Source organism: Micropterus dolomieu, linkage group LG23 (assembly GCF_021292245.1).
Source record: "Micropterus dolomieu isolate WLL.071019.BEF.003 ecotype Adirondacks linkage group LG23, ASM2129224v1, whole genome shotgun sequence".
In the NCBI taxonomy this organism is placed as follows: Eukaryota; Metazoa; Chordata; class Actinopteri; order Centrarchiformes; family Centrarchidae; genus Micropterus; species Micropterus dolomieu.
Window position 1 is genome coordinate 28,176,195 of NC_060172.1, and position 21,800 is coordinate 28,197,994.

The window sequence follows — 21,800 nt, forward strand, 5'->3', positions numbered from 1 at the left end:
TACTCTATTACAAGTATAAGTCATGCATTTTATAAAAAGTACAATAGTATTATGAGCAAAAAGGTGTCAAAGTACAAGCATGATTTCCGCAAAAAAAATGTCCCTTGACTTGTGATTACATTACTAGATATTGCTATTACTTTAGTATTACATTTTACTGTTGGAGCTTGTTGAGGTGGAACCAGATTGAACAACTTTATATAGTTCGGTAGTTCATCCTAATCCTAATCATAGATTTTTGTTGTGAGATATTGATACCTCAAAACTGTACTTAAGTGCAAAACCTTTACATTAATTTTTTTTTTTTTTTAACAGAATAAAGCGGCGCAAGAGCAATAAAATGAACAGAATCAGGGAAAAAATAAATGACACACAGAGCATACACATATACATACAATCTGAGAAGCTTATATTAATTCAGCATAAATTCATCCACGATGTCGACAACCGTGGCATTATGAAGGAGCACTCCTAATTACCACTTCGCATATGAAAAACAACAGAAAATAGCTTGAGTGCTGTGTAGGCGAGGACGGGGGCCAACTGTACTGTAAATGGGCTCAAAAGGTGAAAAATGAAGGTGTGCATCAGCAGAGCGCTCTGTCATCTGTACACATCTGTGTAAATGCAGGGTGATTTATAATTGAAAAGGGCAAATTTGATGCACATAATTTTTCCACAAACTGCATGGCCTGTGAATAGAATACAGGTATAAATCTGTTTGAAAAAGTGGCAGCAAAAAATGTGAACCAAGTTTCTAACAGGGTGGAAAAGATTATTAAAAACTGACACAGCTAATGGCAAATAGCTTTTCTGGTCATTCAGTTGTCTCCGTCATACTTGCAAAGGTGTAGACTCAAATCTTCAAAGGAATAATGCATTTTTACATACATGTAGTATGTAAATGAATGACATTAGAGGTCTCTCCTATGAATACAATATTATTCTGTGTTTCCCCGTGTGATAAGTGCAATAAAGAATTATGATCAAACGTTGCTTGCTGTTGTTGTATTTGTTTATTTCAAATGTATTTCACAGATAACAATACACTTACAAACAAGAAGACATTGTAAAAACAGACACATTGTAAAAATACTGGGACCCTGTCTTTTTTTATTTAAAAAAGGCACACTGCTGTCTATATGGAAATGGTTTTTATTCGTTTTTTTAAGAAAAAACAATTTTGTGTTTTTGTTCAAATTTGTACAAGAACTTATCAGATTTTTATGAGAAAAAAAATCACAAAGCCAACACTGTTTTTACTACTGCGTTAGCCTCTTCTGCAGCAGAAACACAGAACAAGACTAGCAATGCAGACGGTCTTTACCTATATCCGATTCCTGTGAGGTTTGGATTAGAAATAGTGATCCATCAAACATCATGTTGTAGAATCAAAGCTGAAAAAAACTGTGGGCTTCCTGCGGACTCCCAGTAGCGGCGCCAGTTATTACTGATCGGTCTGTGTAACTAAAAATGGATTTACATCTCAAGTTTGTGTGGACATCCTCCTTGGAAGAGTCACAAGGACACTGTGTGACACTTTTGGTCCCGTTGCACCCATCTGCTTTCCTTTTCAGTATATATAAGGGAAGATCCTGTAGGGGACACGCCGACAGTAGGTGTCCCACGCTAGTCCGTATTTGGCCCTACACTGTCTCTCATCGCGGGCCTCTCGATGAATCAGCAAGATGGTGAAATATATTACATAGAAGTAAGGCACAAGATGTGAGAATCCTAAAGAAAAGAGAAGCATAGACTGTAAGCAGGAGCAAACAAGTGTAAATTATAAAAAGCCATCCCTTTCTGACTCCCAGCGCGTTAAATACAGCCGCTTGGTCAGAGGCTGTAAGCTTCAAACATTTCCTCAACCTAACCAAGTATTTTTGTTGTCTGAACCTATAACTGCGACCATTTTATAATGTTAACCACGTTTTTTTTATTCACAATGAACCACATGATAATGAAGGTCACCTGACAATGATGAAATATTTCTCAGCAAGCTTTATTTTGCTAACTTGACCACGGATCCCTGGTGGTGCCAAACTGAACCAAGAGGGTTACCCACAGTGTCATAGTTTAAAGCGTAGAGCCACAGACCAAGCGGTCCTATTTAAGACGTTGAGAGTGAGAACATGTTGAAAAAGCTCTGCAGTGAATACCAGTTTGATTAAGCTCATAATGTTCCAAGTGTTGATTCATTTCAATGGTAATTTTTTGACACCGCACTTTATAGTGTTTTTGAGCATGTACCTTTTTTGTCTGTCAGTCAGGGTCTGGATGTGATCACTGTTCCTTTTTGTCAGTGCAGCTTTCATCCGTGTGGAATATGCTGTCATGATTTCTTTTTTTTGAGTGCATAAATTAGCAGTTTGTGACTTCTGCTGCAGCAATTAAGGCAGAAACTACAGTACATCTCAATTACAAAGGCAGCTACACAGGCTGAGTCACATAAAGTCTGAATACCAATGAGCAGAATGTGTCAGCTGTAACAGAAGTCTGACAGTTCCTGTTTTAGGAAGCGAGATTTCAAGAGAAAATAAGGCAGCTTACAGAGGAACAAAGAGAACAGACTGTTGCTGCCTTTGTTGCTTCTGCATCAGATGCAAACATCACTATGGCTAAGCCTGGTCACCCTCAGTACTTTTTTGGTACAAATCAAAATGTCTCGATAGCACAAAGTATTAGAGACTGTCACACTGTTTGCGTTTTTTGGTCAGGTAGTTCTTGATTTCAAGTAGGGCAGGACAATAAAATAATAATGATAATTAACGCAATATAATTTTCCTCAATAACAATATATCGACATATGGTCAATAAATGTTTGATTTAATTCATTTGAATCACGAATGAATTCGCACTTTTTTTTCTATTAATATATTTATTTTGTTGAGGAAAAGGGAGTGAAAAAGGATTTTACTTCATTTTAGTCATGCATATTTTGTCAAAAAAGATTCTATTTTAATTGTTTTGAAAGTTCTACCTCAGATTTGTTAAGTGATCTGTTTGGCAAGTGTCATGTTCTGACCATAAAGAATAGTTTAACCACAATTAACCATCTGGTTTATTCAACTTTCACTGAGGAGCAAATATCCGCCTTTGCTCGTAGGGACGAACCCACAGACCATTATGACATCATCCCACAGCTCAAAAATATCTATATGAGAGCCCTGTTTACCATTAATATTATAGCAGTGACATGAGATTTGATATGGTATCATTATTAGTAGTTGGATTGTTAGTATATTGGTATTTTTGATAGTTTCTGTTTCGCTGGTCCCCACAATACATACACTATTAAATTTAATGTTCATTAGTAATAGTACTCCATAAAACTCCTACAAATCAGATATTTGTAAAATGTTTTCTGTTTCATAATTTGACACTTATTTATCAAAACTTTAACATATTTTGTTATACTTTTGTTCTAAGTACTATTTATAATGATAAAAAAAAATATTTTTATACTACATTATGTTATGTTATCTTGGTATGGTCTCAACATAACAAATATTAAGGATAATCTTTGTTTATGTCATGCGTTTCTTAAAATAATGGGGGAAAAGAATATCAGCCGATTTATCGGCATATAGTACACATCTAGTTTAAATAAAACATTTTGCCAGGTTTAGGCTATTATATCAGTTATTATTATATATATTATTATTTAGTTATTATTTATTTATATCATTATTATTGTGAAGATGAAACTTTCATATTATCATCTACGCTGCTGTTTACATTCACACCAGATTCAAATTCAAAAAATACACTGCAGAATGTTCGGATGTAGATAGGTTTATGAATAACTGTATATATTGTTTTATTTTATATTTTACCATATTTTTCATTAATTATATGTTGTGTGTAGCATGAAGAAACTACAAATTTTGTTTCGTTATCCAGCCTTGTGCTGTATAATGACAAATAAACAACCTTGTACCTTGTATTATTAAGTTATGTCATTCAAAAACCCAGAAAATATTGACATATAAGAAGCTGGAATTCTTAAAAAATTACTCAAACCAATTAATAGATTATCAAAATAGCTGGCGACTAATTTAATAGTTGACAACTAATCGATTAATTTTTGCAGCTCAAGTATTGATTACATATCCAGCTTTAACAATATGGCATTAGGAAAGCTGTATAAGTGAAAACTGACTAAAATGTGAAATGATATGATTAATACTCAGCCTGATGCAAAACGTGTAAAAAGAGCCTTGTGGGGGCTTTTAAGCTGTCTTACCACATGGTAGGGACCACGCAAGGGCCATGAGGAGGTCACCGAGGTAATTCGGATGGCGTACGAGACCCCACCAACCGGACACCAGCAGCCGTTTCCCTGTTGCTGTGGCGATGGTCTCTAGTTCTGCATGGAGTCGTAGAAAATTTAGATAGTTCTGAGTAAAATGTGCTTGGCCCTTTAAAGATCAACCCCCTGTCTCCCACTTCAGTGATGAAAGAGGAAATGCATTTTCCTTCTCTTCATCTATACAGCATGACTTGAGATACATTAGAAATAAGCTGTGAAAGAGTGTACTGGAAGGTATTTGTCTTGATTCGGAGAATTAACATTTAATGTTTCATTTAATGAAACAACATTTAACGTTTCATTTAATGAAACAACATTTAACATTAAAAAGACTTCAGAGAAAATAAAAAATGACTAACTTGCAACACTTGGATGTGTAGGGTCTCGTCTGAACTGGTTCTTCTGTGAGTTGGATTTTCTGAAAATATAATATCCAACACCTGATGGCAAAGACAAAAATGTCAACATCACCATCTTTTACCATGAGGCACATTACATGCTAATGAAAAAGACCTGACACATGAATACCATTCAGTGCTATTATAGCTGCTGCTCCAAGTGAACTTAGGGCCTGTGGGTGCACCACCAGGAAGGCAGCCTGCAGGCTGTATGTGAAGGGAACCCAGGCCAGGTCCCCGAAGACCAACATGAAGCCAAAACCATCGTGCACAATGTCCATGGTTGTGAGAACTGCCTCCTGTTATACACACAACAAAGCATGACATTAAATAAAAAAAGATGCAGAGCTGAAAATAGTAGTCTTTTGGTGTGCCAATGTTGAAATGTGTCTGTAGGACTAAAATAAGAAGTATATAGTAGAATAGTAGGATCTACACTACATCAGTAGCCTTTATTTCTGACTCTGTTGACCCCTCACCTCGTTCCACAGAGCATCTGACACATACAACAGCTGGAAACTGTTGACCAGTATCATGGCGAGTGAGGGGGAACCACGAAGCTCCACCTCCTTCATCAGCATGCCGAAGTTTATGACCACCTGTGAGGAAAACAGGCGAATACTGATTAACAGCACTAGTTTATTCCCTGCACTTTCCAGGTATTGGTGGACGCATTCGTTTTACAATTAACTGGATCAGATCAGGTCACTGTCGGGCGACACATCAAACATCCAAAAATGTACCAGTCACAGCTGTGATGTGCGCATGATCAAAACCCAAATACTGAGGCTGCAATACTTTTCTGAGAACATGCTTAGGAAATAATCAGTGCTGCAGAGATAAAGTGGTTGCATTCATTCCAGATAATTGGCATTTACACTCAGTGGCCACCAAGATGATTGTTGGATTGTTTATTGTGTCAATAGAAGAATTTTTCTTCTGTTTGATTCATTGTATTGTGAAATATTGTTTTACATTAAATTTAAATAAAGACAAGTTTGTTTCTCTCTGAGTTTTAGACACAGAGCAGCATATCTTTCCATCCAAGGTAATAGTCACACAATCATTAACATCTGAATAGACTAAACATTTAATATTCTATTCATAAGAGGCCTGTTACTCTAACTGGGCTGTTGAAACTGAATAACCATGAATAATTTAAGAGACTTAGCCCTTAAAATGTTACATTTTTGGGACGTTAAGAGCAATTGTAATGATGTGGAAAGTCAAAAGTAAATAGTTTTAACATTCAACAGGAAGCAAATAACTCCCACACACTGTCTGTAGCCAGTTGGTGGGAGCTTTTTCTGTCCTCTCCTACGCACCTGCCTTTAAAACATTCAGATGTGCAAAGGTTTTACCGTTCATTCTGTAAATACGGTGGGGAAAAAAACGTAAATAAAAGACTAATTACATCCACATTTTCCAGTATGACCCGATCCTTTGACTGTCTTTGTGTTTGTGAAATTTGTTTTATAGTGAAGATATGGAGAACCTTGTTGTATTTTTAGGAGTCTTATTTGTAATATTCACTGGCAAAACTATCTTTTGTCTTATGACTCAGACACAGATAACGATGCACATCCCTGTCCTCCAACAAATATCTCACTGGGTCAGGTCATCAGGGAGAGAAGTTTCTGAAAGATTCTGAAACTGCAAGTTATTATGGAAGATCAGGGGAGAGCAACATCGCCACCTGTTGGTCTTGTTGGGTTCTCTAACAGAGATCGACATCAGTGTTAATTAATGTTTCCAATGGCGTATCTTGAACTACTCAGACTTACAAATAAAGTCAAACATTACAAAAGTATTTTGTTTTAAGCAGTGCACTCCTCACAACAGCTTTGTGTTTTAATAAACACTTTGATTATGTCACATTTGTTGTAATGTTTGTTCTTCTCCTTTTAAATTAAATACCAATATTTTTCTGCATTATTTTCACTGTATGAGAGAAATGAGAGCTAGAACTCATTATATTTTCTGTATTGAGTAAAATATAAATTGGAGGAAAATCAGTGAAGCACATTGCCGCTTAAAATGCTGTCTAAAACTGCCCTTTGCACTTGGCCAGTTGCAGCTTCCTAATGTTTGACTTGAAATAGTATACAGTATATATAAACCTCTTAACCTCAAAAAGTTTTGAATTGAAAGTGAATTGTTCACTCCTGCAGGTTAACTCACCCAGCCAATGAGACCTGGTCTGAGCTCACAGAAATATTTAAGGTCAAAGTTTCCAATCCGGGGGTTTAGTTCCCGGCCAATGAAGAAGTCATATAGGGGATTTCCTGGACAGGACAGAGGGATGAATGCATTAAAAAAATCCACAAGAGGATTTGACACATACAGTAATTCTGTGCTTTCAGTGTTTGCAGGTATATAATGTGACTAAAACATGTTTACAAGTGATCCGTAAAGCTGATGTCCTTCATGTTACTGACCCTTTTCATAAAAAATTATACTATAAATATTTGTACTCAAAAACTGAAAAACTGTTTTTATCTATTACTTTAATTTAATACACTCATATTGTTGAATACAATATTCCTTTGTCACAGCAAACATTTTGACATGCCATGGTAGGAAAAGCACAGCTGTAATCAACAACATTAACTGATGGCTGGGATACTTAAATGGAACAAAGTCATCTTTAGCACTATTAGTTCCTTCTGTGTTTTGATGTCAGCATTGTTCTTCATTTCCCAGAAAGGAGAATGAATTTGTTGCATTCTGTTGCTTCAGACTGTTAACGCATGTGTGCAGACAGCTGAACAGTAATGGTGGACTGAGAGCTTCTGTAGTTGAGAAAAAGTGTTTTCTCTTTGTTAAATTTTTGACAGAAACAAGAAGAGTCCAAAGCCACACTGTAGGTGTGTGCAGTGCTTTCAGCTAACGTCAGCACAATGACAATGCTAATTCTATATGCTGATGTTTAGCAGGTATAATATTTAACATTCAAATGTAGTTTAGCATTTTATCACGCTAACTAACATCTGCTACTAACAATTAACTTTTTCTAATTAGACTACACACAAAATACAGTCGAGGCAGATGAGAATGTCATTCGTTTTTGAAGGAATGTTTTCTGCTAGCATGGCATCCATCTCTTTAACCACTTGCTTAGTTTATTTTGCTAAAAATTCATGTTGAATCAACAAGAAGGCTTTTTTAAAATTTGATTTTATGGCATGGCACTGGAAACAACATGTTGTTGCCTTGCTAACTTTTTTCTTTTCACAAACTCAGTGAGTAGAATCTGAACCACAACACTGGGTGCTCAGGTTTTTGCCTTCAGAAGCAGTTCTGCACAGCGTAGCCGCCGTAGCGGGGTCAGCTTACTTGAAAGAGAGTACTCACTTGATGCCTGATGCCTGTAGGCTCCTGAAGAGCTTGGCTGTTAGATTATTACTCACAGGAGTACCGAAAAATAAAAGACTCCTACAAAAGCACAGCATATCACCAGTAACTGTTTTTAAGTATTTCAGGATGGGTACATGGTGATGAACCTCAACTCTCACCTGTGTTGCCCCCCAAAGCGAGTGCATTAGAAGGAGCGAGAAATGAGCGGATGTAGAGGTAGGTGGACAACAGGAATGACACGGCTATTGCACACACTGCCAGAGGCAACAGCAGCTCAAACAGATACCCGAGAGGAGCCCCGAGCCCCAGAAACAACATCAGCAACACACCGCTGATGCACAGGCCATGAAAACCTGAGGGAGAGAAACAAAGTAAATGCTGTAGCCCGGGGACAGATGTACTGTAAGCAGACGGACAGAGGCTGCTATATAAATAGATAAAGTTGGAAGAGGTGGAACTTCAGGGTGCATAACTTAAGCAAACTTTAGCTCGAGGTCAGACACTGTTTAATATATAATAAATAAAATGGCCCAATAAAATGGCAGTTGCAGTATTACATGTTCCAGAGCACAACTATGCGCCGTTACTGACAGTACAAACAAAGCTAGACGTTGGTCAACAACATGTCACAAAATTTAACATATTAATATTAAATCCTAAAATAAATAATCACAAAAACTAAACATATGATGTGCTACAACTCTCAATTGTACTCCCCCCTCCTTCCCCCCCAAAACACAACAATACCATTGATGGGATACTTGAGACGTGTTCCATCCCTCAGCACTAATCCTTCGGACACCTGCAGGTAAATACGCTCATTTTTTAATCTGAACATGTAAAACATATCCTGTGTTTACATTAATAATTGGAACAGAGTCATAGGCTCAGTCAAAGCATATAAGACTTTTCTGTATGGTGATAAAAAAGTCTTGTCTCTTTACTCTGCTAGCAGTGGATATGAAAGTCAACTAATCAAAATGCTATGGCTGGTGATACAGCTGACATTAGATCACTACAATAATATGCACTACAGAAATATGCAAAATCACATATAAAATTATGAATTTATGACTGATTAAATGAACTCACTTAAAGTGATACTATATTACTTTTGTAAGATGAAAAAACACATTCCTCCTCCTAACAAATTAAAAAAGGAAAATTAAATGCATTATTACTCAATTCATTACACTTACACTAGACATCCGACTTGTCTTGGTCTGGTGGTATAGCATGTGGTGGCTAATGTTTAAATCAATGTTTGACATGATTAAGCAATTTGCTGACTTTCTTTTTTTTTGTAGTTGCTCATGCTCCTGTTACACTACATTTAGCATGTCAGGATAAACATGAAGATGTCATTAAAGGAATAGTTCGACATTTTGGGAAGTACACTTATTCCCTTTCTTGCAGAGAGTTAAGAAGATCAGTATCACTCCCAGATGTAACCTGCGAACTGCTCCAAGAACTGGGCCAAGAAACAGTCTGGCACATAACTTCCGGCAAGTGTCTTTATACTTCAGTTTTTGTACGGATTAAATAAACAAGATTTAATGTGTTCATTAAAAAGCTTTAGAGGTGCTAGTTGGGGGATTTTGGAACCTCTGAACAGCCAGGCTAGCTCTTTTCTTCTGTTTCCAGTCTTTATACTAAGCTACGCAAGCTGCTTAGGTTGCTGGCTGTAGCCTTATATTTAGCAGATGAAATTTATTTATTTTTATTTTTGTTTTTTTACTGTAAAGCACTTTGTGACCCCTCTTGTCTGTGGAAGGTGCTATATAAATAAAGCTTACCTACTTACTAAGAGTGGTATCAATCTTCTTATCAAAATCAGGGCAAGAAAGCCAAAAAGCGTATTTCCCGAAATTGTCTAACTCAGTGGTTCTCAAACTTTTTCACATCAAGGATCCCTAAATTGACAAAAGTTAGACCACAGATCCCCATTTGACAGGATTGTTGTCTTTTGATGTTTTATTACACAAAGTGTATCAAACAAATGCAAGAATAGTCATATTTTTCCCAGACCCCACATTGAGAACCACTAGTCTAGCTATTGCTTTAAAGCAGCTGACTCAATAGAATAATGGGAAATGACGGTAAATTCAGTATTCACTGGGTATTTTGAAGTGAGGTACTTATCCATAGTTAGTGTATTACCTACAGTAGACGGTGGTCAGCGCCCCCCCAGTTTGGAGAAGCAGATAGGAGGAATAGGAAAGAATCAATATCAGTTTATTGCACACTATATTAAGTAAAACACAAGCATGCACCATCTTTCAAAACTTGATAAACGTGAAGTTTGATTTCAGTCTGATCTCACAACTTTGACCCAAACAGCTGCTAAATAAAAAGGCTGTCTGACAGCAAGGTAAAGTGGTGAAAATATTCTTAATATAGTGTACACTTAAATGGATACAGATTTTTTTGTGTGTCGCTAATACGTTTTTTTGCAACAGCACAGCACTGCTCTGCTTCCCCATACTCGGGGTGCGCTGACCACTGTAGGTAATACACTGACTATACATAAGTACCTCATACAACCTGACTTCAAAATACCCAAACAATCCCTTTAACAATTTCTTTCGTTGGTTTTTAATTACAGTTTGCTTGGATTCAGGGATAGGAAAATTTGTCAATGACTGACAAATTGGAGCCATTTGGCCAATAGGTGGCGCTATAGCAGCAGCATTTAACTACAAAGGAAGGAACCCTTGTCTGTCTGTCTGTCGGTATGTGTGTATGTATGACTGTCCTTCACACATCTCGAGAACCGTTCATCCGATCGGCTTCACACTTGGCGGATGAGTTGCTGAGGACCCAAAGGAGAGCAAAGGAGAGCATTGTCGAGTGTGGAGTCGATTGGATGAGTGTTTTCTCGAGAAAGCTGCAAGCTGTTCGTCACCACAGATGGTTTTAGTTTAACTTTGAACCAGGCGTTTCATACCTTTCCTAATGGCATCAAATAGAGGAGGGCATGCAGAGCGATCCATCCCAGCAGAACCACGAGGGCCAGAGGGTCCCACAGCTGGTCAGTGGATGGGAGGGAAGGGGGCCACTGGAGCACACTGGCCTCAGGGGATCGACTTACACTGATCAGGAACAGCACCGTCAATGGAAGAAAGATGGGAATACATATAGCACCTGAGAGATGATTACAGATAAAAGTGAGATAACCGGGTGTGTTTAGACAAACAACATTAATGAGCCAGAAGCACTGAAATTATAAAAAGAAGTGAAGTGCAGGAGAAACTTAACACTCGACCAAAGAGATGATCTAATGTACCAGATTAATATAGCCAATGCATGTTGTAAATAATTACGCATGTTAAATATCTGCGTAATAGCATTACAATTAGATTAGCATGACAGTATGGGTGAAACAAAACGAGTGCTTTGCTTCAGTACTGTCAGATCTGTAGTCTGCAGAGAGCTGAGCAGTCGTGTTCAAAACATGATTTCACTTTAAGAACAACTGGAAAGCAAAGTGGATGTGATGCTCACATTAAGGAACACAACAGGATTTGAAGCACCATTAACACACACACACACACACTGTGCCGTATTTGTTCTGTCATTTTATGTCTACAATGACAAATCTTACTTGGGTAGTTGTGATGATTCTCAGTTGGAGCTATAATGAAGATTCCTGTTGTGATGGAGTTCCTGCTGTGAACCTAGTGATCTTTACTGCAGCGAGTTTTGTCATCTAATTATTGCTATTATGGCAGCAGTTTTATAATCTACCAAAGAGGCTACTAAAGAAATACCTGATTTGAGCAGTTTTATGAAACAACAAATATCATTATGACAGTGTCTTGATATTCCAAAAAGTAAATTGGTATTTAATGCTCTTTTGTAAGTTGGCTGTTAACATCACTGTCTTTTATTTCTTGCTTTCATAAAATCTGCTTTAGTATACGAGGAAACTCTTTAAGCTCTTAAACATGTTTCACTTGAGGTTCACCTTCAACGCACAGTAGTTGGCACAGACAAACAGTATTTACCTGTAAGCAACACAGTGTGAGGAAAATTATTTGCAAAAAAACTCACCCAGGGTTCCTCCAAATTCCCTCTCTGTGTCATCTGAGGATTTGGGCTTGAGGGCTTGACTGTTTGGCCTCATTATTGGTCTCCTGTGATAATATTAACGTAGATATATTTCAGTTAGTAAAACTGACAGGAGTAAGCCAAAGTGACAAAGCCTTGAGATGATGTTAAAGTTTTATTTGTAACAAAATCTCTTTAGATTTTGTAGTGTGAACCTTCCCCGACAATTACAATAATCCTTAGCATTATCTGCAGTAAAACATATTGACATTTCAAATTTTTTATTCCTCTTTAAACTGACAATAAATGGTTCAGTGTCACCACTGACCTCTACAAGGATATTTCTTAATTTGTAATAAGGTTTACACAGTCCTCATTACAAATTAAGAAAAAATCCATGTTAACAGCAGTGGTGCAAAGTAACTAAGCACCTTGAGTTCTGTACTAAAATACAACCATGAGGTATTTATGCTTTACTTAGGTACTTCCAATTTGTTATGTACTTTCTACTCCATTACATTTATCTAACAGCTAGAGTTACCTGTGACTTTGACTTTACATACACATTATATGACCAATGTGTAAACCATTGTGTGTCATTTAATATATAACACTTTGAAAGATGCCAAAGCATGCCTGTGTCAAGACAGGTTTTAAACGTTCTTGAAATACTTAAATCGGCTGTTATTTTGTATACTAGTGTTGTATTATAGCGATTGCAGTAAGAAATACAGAGTCAAAGTTCAGGTCAAACTGCAGTTAGTTCCTGTGTCCATGCAGTAACATTTTCATTATGAAACGTGAAACAGAAGGCCGTTTATCTGCTGGATTCCCTGCTGATGCCAAAATGACCTGAGCGCCAGACAAAGAAAGAGAGGCTTTGCAGAAAGAGTAAACACCATGCAGCTGTTTGTCTTGTAACGCAGTAAATACATTGTCTTACCGGTGTAAAGCACGGAGGTGAAGACGGGACTGTAACGTAATTCTAAAGCATCCATCCAGTAACCTGCAGATGGAAACGCCCCCGAAATACGTTTCACAGAGCGAAGTTGTCTCTCAGCCAATCAGATCCCTCCGGAGTCATCAGAAGAGGGTGGAGAGAAGAGGGTTCAGCCAATCAAAACAGCTCATCAGGTGGCGACAGTCAGCCGCATATTAGAGTAAGGAATGGGTGGCAAATGTTGTGAAACACACCTGAATTATAGCAACCTCTCGTTATATTGTGTACCTTTCTGTTAACAGTGGGGGGGATATTCTTTCTACATGTTTTTAAATTTGCCCGTTTTAGTAGGAGACTGTGTTGAATGTAAATTAAGACCACACATGTTGAGTCATACATTCATAGCTTTTATTCTGGACATAAACATTTAAATCACTCCAAAACATACCATCTATCTGTGGAAGACATGCACAGAAAACAGCATTAACTAGCCTGAAGGCAAGAGATACCATAAATACGATGTAGTTAGTTTAGTGTTAGATGTGAATTACATAATCAGATGACGTTCAGATTGCAAATTATTCAGCAAAAGGACACTAAAAGGAATTATTAATACATGAGAGTTCCACGGGACAAAACTTTTGTCTTAAGTCACTCAGATTTTGTATTCACATTAAACATGTTTTCCTTCAAGGGGAGCATTTACTCACTCTACTCTAGCTGGTATCATGGATAATTCATTTTGTTTCTATCTCTGCAGATAGAAGAGATCAGAGGGGTATATCTTCTCATATCTTATGGTTTGTAAATGACTATTTTAATATTAAACCCAAAGCACTAGAGGCTCATGTACACTTTGTATGGGAAGTGCCTGGAATGTAATGTAGATCAATCCCCAAGTCACTTTCAGTCAGTGACTTAATCTTCTTTACAACATAACGGCCAAGTGTTGTTTCATTTCCTTTAGTGTTGGAAGATGTATTCATGTTTTTACAGTAGTAAAAGCGCTATTCATTCAACACAAGAGAAGAGACTGTTAATGCAGAGATTCATCACTTCTTCATTAAGGTCATCAGAGTTAAGCTGACTTGTGAGCATTTACATCTTCACAAATGTTTGAGCATTAGTGCACAACATCATTTTTACAGTATATTTCAATCTGGATCAATAAATTTAACATTTAACAGTAATTATGTAACATGTTTAAATTTGGATGCATGATTCCAGTGTGTATTGTAATTCTGTTATTCTTTTTTGCGATACGGTGTTTGAGGCTGGCTGTGCTGCACAGCTTTAACCTCGTTCACAGATGACTTCGATCACACTCTGCTCCATCGGGGCAGGATCCAGGCAGCGGTGGGCGGAGCTCCCCACTATCTCATCCAGCAGGAAGTGTACAAGGTTCTCATCGGTCACGAACCGCCACAGGTACATCTGCAGGTAGTGGCAGTCAACCTGGATCTGCTGCAGCCCGTAACGGCCAAAGGTGCGCAGGCGGACACACTCCAGGAATGTCTTTAAACTGATTTTGATAATTCCTGTAATCACAGACACCTGGGATAGTAGAGGGGTGTGTGAGAGAGATGTTTTTCTAACGAAGACTACACTACATCATAACAAAGACCTGCACTCACCTTGTTGAACTCTACTGAGCTGAAGATGTCAATCCTCTCAGAAAACAGCTTGTGTATGTTGTTCAGCAGACTAGTATCCATGGGAGCACTGCAGGCAGACAAAAGACTAATCACTCAAGCTAATCCACAATTAAAACAATGACCTTTTTCTTACGATTAAAGACAACTCAGTAACAATTGTCTTACTTGAAGTGGAAGTAAAGGAGGTAATACAGATTAACTGCCTGTGTGTGTTTGTATGCCTGTCACACACACACACACACACAATATCTTACCAAGCCACTCCTACAGGTGCATTTCAGAAAATTAGAATATCGTGAATTTTTTTTTCTTTTCATAATTTAAACCCTAAAAGTGAAACTTTCATATATTCTAGATTCATTACACATGAAGTGAAATATTTCAGGCCTTTTTTTTGTTTTAAACTTGATGATTACAGCTTACAGCCATAGTCCTTAGTTTAAAAGCTACAACTCATGAAAAAATCCATCTTAAAATATTAGAATAAACAATGTATAATACAGACATGTTGACCTTCTAAAAGGTTCTAAAAAAAGGTTAATTTATGCATTGCTCGGGGCTCCTTTTGCATGAATTACTGCATCAACGCAGCGTGGCATGGAGGTAATCAGTCTTTGGCTCGGCTGAGATGTTATGGTAGCTTTGATAGCGGCCTTCAGTTCGTCTGTTTTGTTAGTCTGGTGTCTCTCATTTTCCTCTTAACAATACACCATATATTCTCAATGAGGTTCAGGTCAATCAAGCACAGTTATACCGTGGTCAGCAAACCAGTTACTGGTGGTTTTGGCCCTGTGGGCAGGTGCCAAGTTCTGCTGGAAAAGGAAATCAGCATCTCCATAAAGCTTGTCAACAGATATAAGCATGAAGTGCTCGAAAATCTCCTGGCAGACGGCTGCATCCACTCTGGACTTGATAAAACACATTGGACCAACACCAACAGATGACATGGCACCCCAAATCATCACTGACTGAAAACACTGGACTTCAAGCAACTTGGATTCTGCGCCTCCCCACTCATCCTCCAGACTGTGGGACCTTGCTTTCCAAATGAAATGCAAAATTTACTTTCATATGATAAGAAGACTGTGGAACACTGAGCATTGGTCCAGTTCTATTTCTCCTTAGCCCAGGTAAGACGCTTCTGACGTTGTCTCTGGTTCAGGAATGGGTTGACACTAGGAATGCCACACTTGTAGCTTATTTCCTGGACCCATCTGTGCCTGGTGGCTCTTGATGTTCTGACCCCAGCCTCAGTCCCCTCCTTGTGAAGCTCCCCCAAGTACTTGAACCTGCTTTGCTTGACAATACTCACAAGGCTGCGGTCGTACCTGTTGCTTGTGCTCCTTTTCCTACCACACTTTAACCTTCCAGTCGACTTGCCATGAATATGCTTTAATAGAGCACCTGTGAACAGCCAGCCCTTTCAGCAATGACCTTCTGTGGATTACCCTCCTTGTGGACGTCCCATGATTGTGATTGTGTGTACTGAACCAAAAGGCTCTTCTCGGGTCGACATGTCTGTGTTATTCTAATATTTTCAGATATGGATTTTTGATTTCCATGAGCTGTAAGCCATAATCATCAAGACTGAAACAAAAATATGGCTGAAATATTTCAGTTAATGTGTAATGAATCTGGAATATATGAAACTTTTTATATAAATTTACCAAAAAATGAACTTTTTCCACATCACAATATCATTTTCTGAGATGCACCTGTATGTGGACAGTTTATCATCTCTTAATTCACTTACTTCAGACTTTTCCCTCTTAAATTACGCCTCTTGTACATCAGAGTAATGACAAAAACTCACTAAATCCAAAACGTGCTCATTCAATCCCTGAGTCTGATATGCTAAATACGTTACAATAGGTTCATCAAACCAAAACTGCTAGAGGAGTGCACTTTATTTCATCAGTGTGTTTGCAGCCAATTTACCTTGGAGTGTAGCTAGCAGCATAGCGGGCTTGCTGCCTCGAGCTGCTGTAGACAGAGAAAGTCCTTTTGCTGGAGTCACTGCTGTGTGCCTTCCTCACACCTTCTTCATACAGAAGACCAACCTATGGTAGAGCACAGAGGGTTCACAAGACAGCCTACTCATACATGGTGATGGAAGCATAATGAGTGGACTTAATGAAGAGATTGTGATTATTCAACTCTGACCTGCACATCAATCGAGGTGGTGTCCTCTACTACTCTCTTCATCACAGCACGGACATTTCGTGGCTCGATGGTGTTAACCCAGTCTCGTGTTTCGACGCTCTTTCTTAACATTTGGGAGATGATCAGGCCCTGAACCTGCAAAAAATAAAAAATAAAAGTATTTTTCCTGCACTGCTGTCTCTGTTTTCCTCCAGTAAGAAAAGTAACACAGTGAATGTTTTAGGTGAAAACCTACCTTTACATAATGATTGAGTAGTTTCTGTGCAGCCTCCCTGGCTTCTGCACATAAAGTTGTGACGGGTGTTACGGGACTGTGGTGCTGAGAAAGTACAAGAATAAGAAGGCCTGTATTTAGATGGCAGTGTAACAGCTTAGATTTCAGGAGTGAAATAAGTTTATTTTAAGGTGGCTTAACAAAATACATTCAAAAACATTATAGATATGGTATATTTCTCAGGACTGATGCATTGAAATTCAACTTTCAAACACCTATCCGAAGTGAAATACTGTAGTTTTACAGTGCAATATGGTCTTTTGTGCATGCTGCTGCATTTATAAGGTGAAACGCCATTTACCTGCACAAGGAACTGTTCATCTGTCAGAGTGAGTATGTAGGAGATAGTAGAGGTCTCATAGTCTAAGCAGAGGCGAGACAGCAGCAACAGGAGGGCCGGAGGAGTCGAACCTCCCTTGTCTCCCGCGCTCTCACAAAACTGCCGAGAAGACTGGCATACAAACTTTATGAAGCTCACCACCAAGCTCTCACGTACCCCCTGGCTGCAGAATTCACCCTACGAGGAGAAGACAGACAGAAACAGCTGTAACAACTGCAGAAACAAAGAAAGTCCCAAATTATAGGAATAGGTCATACCAATATGAAAACACAGTTGCTTTTATTTAATTACTTCCTGTGTGTTTCAGTCATGCTATTAGCTACTAGTGGACTGTTAGCTCACGTAGGGTAGAGTAGAAAATATTTCTGGGGGGCAAACTGTGGATTTACTGGCAAATAAACAGAAAATTATTCACCTTAAAGTACGGCTTGTTGGAGAAAGTAATGTCCTTAGCTGTAAAGAGATGCACGGACGCCAACACTGACTTAATCTGATTGAGAATAGAGGCTGACAGAGAGGAGAGGAGCTCTGGCAGGCTGGTCGGAGCATCTCTGCCGGAGGCCGGCCCCCCTAGATGAGCTCCGCCTCCAGCCACTGAAGCACTGGCCACAGAGAGCCGAGGTGTCGCCAGGGCCTGCCTCACGTCTGTCAAGCTGTCCATGTAGAAGCTCTGCAGGGCGGAGAGGTACTGCTTGACTCGCTCTGTTGCTGCCCGTATCACAATCTCAGTCCCCTGATTTTGCACGGCGGAGCCTGGCAGCAGTTTGGCCACGGCCTGAAGTCTGCGGTGGAAGCGGTCGAGTGCGCGGACCAGGAGAGAGTTATCCGCGACCCCTTTCTCCTCTTGTATCCTCCGCTCCACCAGCGAGAAATATCGAGCAGCCAGATCATCCACAAAGGCCTGCAACTTACCATTTGCCATCTGTGGAATATTTTTGGATGCTAGCTCGCCCGTCTGAGCATGATTTATAAATAATTCTTGATAGGATGCAATTACTAAACATAAGCTGCTGACAAATTCATTGCAGCCTCTGTCAATGAATTCCAGTATGTCAGTGTTTGAGGTGGGAGAAGGTATAGTACTCGTTTTAGGGGAGTTATCAGTTGGAGATCCAGCGGCTGCAGTAGATGACAGCCTGTGTGCAGAAGCATCTTTCATGGCTGAGGCAGACGGGTACGGTCTTATCTCTGCTTCCAGACCCTGGAGGTCCAACTCAAGTCGAGACCGCGCATGGCTCAGGAATTTATCACAGAGCTCTTCCGCTGGCTCATCCAACTGCAGCAGCAGCTCCACACACTCTGACAAATCTTTGGAGCTGGACCCACCATCCCTGTAAGAAAACAAAAAAAACATTAGACACAAATAAATCTCTGAAATTCTAACAGCAAAAAGGATTTTCTACAGGCAATATTCATTTTATTTTATTTCTATGGTTGATAAAATCTGGGTGCACTCCTTAGTCGCATTTCTTTCTAGCAGGAAAGGTGACCTTCAGTGTTATGTTCCCTCACAGTGGCGTCTGTAATCTGAATGTAGGTTAAGAGATTCCCACCTGAACTTCTGGCGAAGCTCCTGTGCCAGCTTGTCCATGATGGCGTGACAGTCGTCCTGAATTCCCTTGAAGGACGGCAGGTGGCTGTACTGCTGCAGCACACAGCGGGCACGGCGGTGGGATCTGACTGCCTGAGCGTAGGCCTGCAGCTCCAGACACTTATTTAATCTAGCAGGCAGTTCAAACAGAAACTGCAGTTTCCTTAACAGAGTGTGAACCCCTGAGGAGAAACACGGCAAGACACAAATGTGAAAATAATCATCATGAAGTCCCCCACAACGATTCAACAAAACAAGCTGACAAGGTGTTTGGGTCTCACCTGAGAGTTTTGTAATCTGCGCATGCTGGTCTTGAAGAGTACCACTGATACGAGCACTGAACTCAGTGATTGCTGCCATGTTAGCGGACAGGCAATCCATTTCATCCTCCATCTTTTTGAAATCATTCTTCATCTTTCTTATTGTGTCTGGAAAAGACAAGGAAAGACGGTTCTACTATCCAGATATGTGCAGTTCAACAAAACCTCACAACTTTTCAGCAGTAATTTAACAGCGAGTGAGACGTCCCCTCACCTGTGGCAGATATGAACTTGTTGTAGTTTTCATACACCAATGTCTGCATGTCACTGTCTAAAGAGCGGATCTGCTTGACCATGCAGGTTTCCTGGTCCATCAACTCTGCAAGGGAGCACTCTCTTCTGAGCTGCACAAAACACACAGTCAAACTTAAAAACAATACATGTAAAAACACAAGGTCAAATGGCTCACTCGAGTATATATTTGTTATTCATGAAGTAGCTTTCTTCCTAACTACTTTAACCAAAGCAGTATTAAATTATTATCTACTGCTAGTAAATGTGAATACATACAATCACTACCATTCTCCAGCAAACAGCTGTGAGAACAGAGTGAAATATGTGTTATAGAAGTTTCTGTATTTTACTGGTGATTTGCTGTATACTGTGGTTAAAATGTCCAGTCCACTTAATTCTTTTCCATCTCCATGAGGTATAATAACAGTTGAATGAGTGCCGGTTACTGAATGCATTGTTTGGTAATGAAAAACTGAAAATAAACGCCAGCTGGATTTGTGCTAGTGTATCTTTTATTCCAAGACCTCAAATCAGATCACAACTGCCTGCATTTTTACTGGTGTCCATATTCCCAGGCACACTGAAGGATACCTTCTGGTGTGTCATCGCTTTAAACTGACTGCTGGTGATCGTTGTGATGGGAGACACTTAGATTTACTTTCAATCAAATATTATCATAATTTTTAATCCTCTTATTTAACAACAGGATATAGAAAAGGTACCAGGCCTAGACATTTAGCAGCTCCAGATTACACTGATATTGACAGCTGCAACAACATGCAGTGTGGAGGCCATTATGTCAGTTGTATCACTGTGGAAACGGTTCACATCACAGCAGTGGTCCCAAACCTTGTTGAGGAAGTGCTCGGGGTCAAAATGCGGCCCGTTGATGTCGCAGGGATCCAAGGACTCCGGCTGCTCCTCGGGCTTTCCCTCCTCGTTCAGACCGTAGTAGAGCTTCAGCATGCCGTGCACCCTACGCCTCCTGCCGGGGCCAGAGTCCTCCGACACCGACACCGAGTCGTCCGCCTCTCCGTCCATACTGTACGCCGGCCAGCTAAGAAATGTACAAATGAAACGACGATAAACAAAGATGACGAGCGTCCAGCTGGCACGAGAAAACTGACAACCACTGCCTAAAAATGTTAATTTCTTGCTTCAAAGAGACTGATATTCGCGTAGCTTAGCTGGCTACTCTTAATAAGACAGCTTTTCAAAATAATTAATTACAGGTTATTTTTCTCCTTAAACACAAGCGCCTAGCTGAGCTAGCTTGACAACGTTACAATTTCCGGGTTTGCAGCCTATCCGGTGCTACGTCGTCAAAGAGTGTGTGTGTAGTCAAGAGAGTTGCCTACTTGCGTATCGGATCATTTTTATAGATTGTCAGAATGTATGCTGTTCCAATGAAATTAATAATCGTAGTTCCTCATGTGTGCATGAAAAACCTTTATTTGATTCACATGTTTGAAATAATAAACAAGTTAATTAGTTTGGTCTTCTTAATGATTTGGATGACCATTTTGTCCTTGATAAATATGGGGGAGGGTTGAACAATGCTGGCATAAGTTACTATGAAAACTGCTGAAACCTGGAAAGCTTTGCACATTTAGTATGATCTTCCAGACTGCTGCTGAAAACCAACCATGAATTCCTGACACTAAATTGTGGCTGATATGAAGCAAAGACATGTTTTTGTCTTTGCAAGACAATAAAAACCCTGAAATGCTGAAGAGGAATCAAGAAAAGGTGAGACCTCTGAAGACAGAAAAGTGCAACAGGCTTGTTCAAAGAAAACACTTTTAATTTTATTGGTCAAAAGTCTGACAAAATAATATATATTGCATCATGGACAATAAATGTAACAATGGAATAATATCCAGTGAATCGCTTCAGGTATTTGAAAGTTATTAGTCATTATTTATAGCAAATAAATTTTTTACGTGCATGTTAAACCATTTCCACAGGAGTAATCAAAAAGTAATGGTCTAAATATGCATTAACAGTGTTATATCACTTTTAAAAAATGAACATTTAACACTAGAATGCATTTCCAACCCTTATTACATGCACCTAGTTGAAAGTACAGGAGGTCTAAGCAGTGAGTTGCTTTCATTGTAAAATAAATGTACAGTATCTGAGCAGTACACATGGCTAAATAAAGGG

At 39.1% G+C, this 21,800-nt stretch overlaps 2 protein-coding genes across 4 annotated transcripts; both read right to left on the bottom strand.

The window, feature by feature from the left end:
* Positions 1-1,001: 1,001 nt before the first annotated feature.
* Positions 1,002-13,082, bottom strand: tm7sf2 (transmembrane 7 superfamily member 2). 2 transcript variants are annotated; one of them, XM_046040276.1, is made up of 11 exons: positions 13,061-13,082; positions 12,121-12,203; positions 11,015-11,211; positions 8,815-8,869; positions 8,226-8,420; positions 6,892-6,995; positions 5,190-5,309; positions 4,841-5,009; positions 4,672-4,752; positions 4,247-4,369; positions 1,002-1,734 (listed from the first exon to the last, which is right to left on the bottom strand). In XM_046040276.1, the coding sequence occupies exons 2-11, from the start codon at positions 12,191-12,193 to the stop codon at positions 1,574-1,576; spliced, it is 1,278 nt and encodes a 425-aa protein (XP_045896232.1). In that variant the 5' UTR covers positions 12,194-12,203; positions 13,061-13,082; the 3' UTR covers positions 1,002-1,573. The 2 variants fall into 2 exon arrangements, with proteins under 2 accessions (XP_045896232.1, XP_045896233.1); XM_046040277.1 differs by lacking the exon at positions 13,061-13,082 and having other exon boundaries at positions 11,015-11,159; positions 12,121-12,172.
* A 369-nt stretch (positions 13,083-13,451) lies between these two features.
* vps51 (VPS51 subunit of GARP complex) lies at positions 13,452-20,964 on the bottom strand. 2 transcript variants are annotated; one of them, XM_046040722.1, is made up of 12 exons: positions 20,865-20,964; positions 20,484-20,691; positions 19,615-19,744; positions 19,362-19,508; positions 19,043-19,262; positions 17,905-18,820; positions 17,451-17,666; positions 17,111-17,194; positions 16,876-17,010; positions 16,651-16,772; positions 14,692-14,779; positions 13,452-14,611 (listed from the first exon to the last, which is right to left on the bottom strand). In XM_046040722.1, the coding sequence occupies exons 2-12, from the start codon at positions 20,673-20,675 to the stop codon at positions 14,351-14,353; spliced, it is 2,511 nt and encodes an 836-aa protein (XP_045896678.1). In that variant the 5' UTR covers positions 20,676-20,691; positions 20,865-20,964; the 3' UTR covers positions 13,452-14,350. The 2 variants fall into 2 exon arrangements, with proteins under 2 accessions (XP_045896678.1, XP_045896679.1); XM_046040723.1 differs by having other exon boundaries at positions 20,921-20,963.
* Between the last annotated feature and the right edge of the window lie 836 nt (positions 20,965-21,800).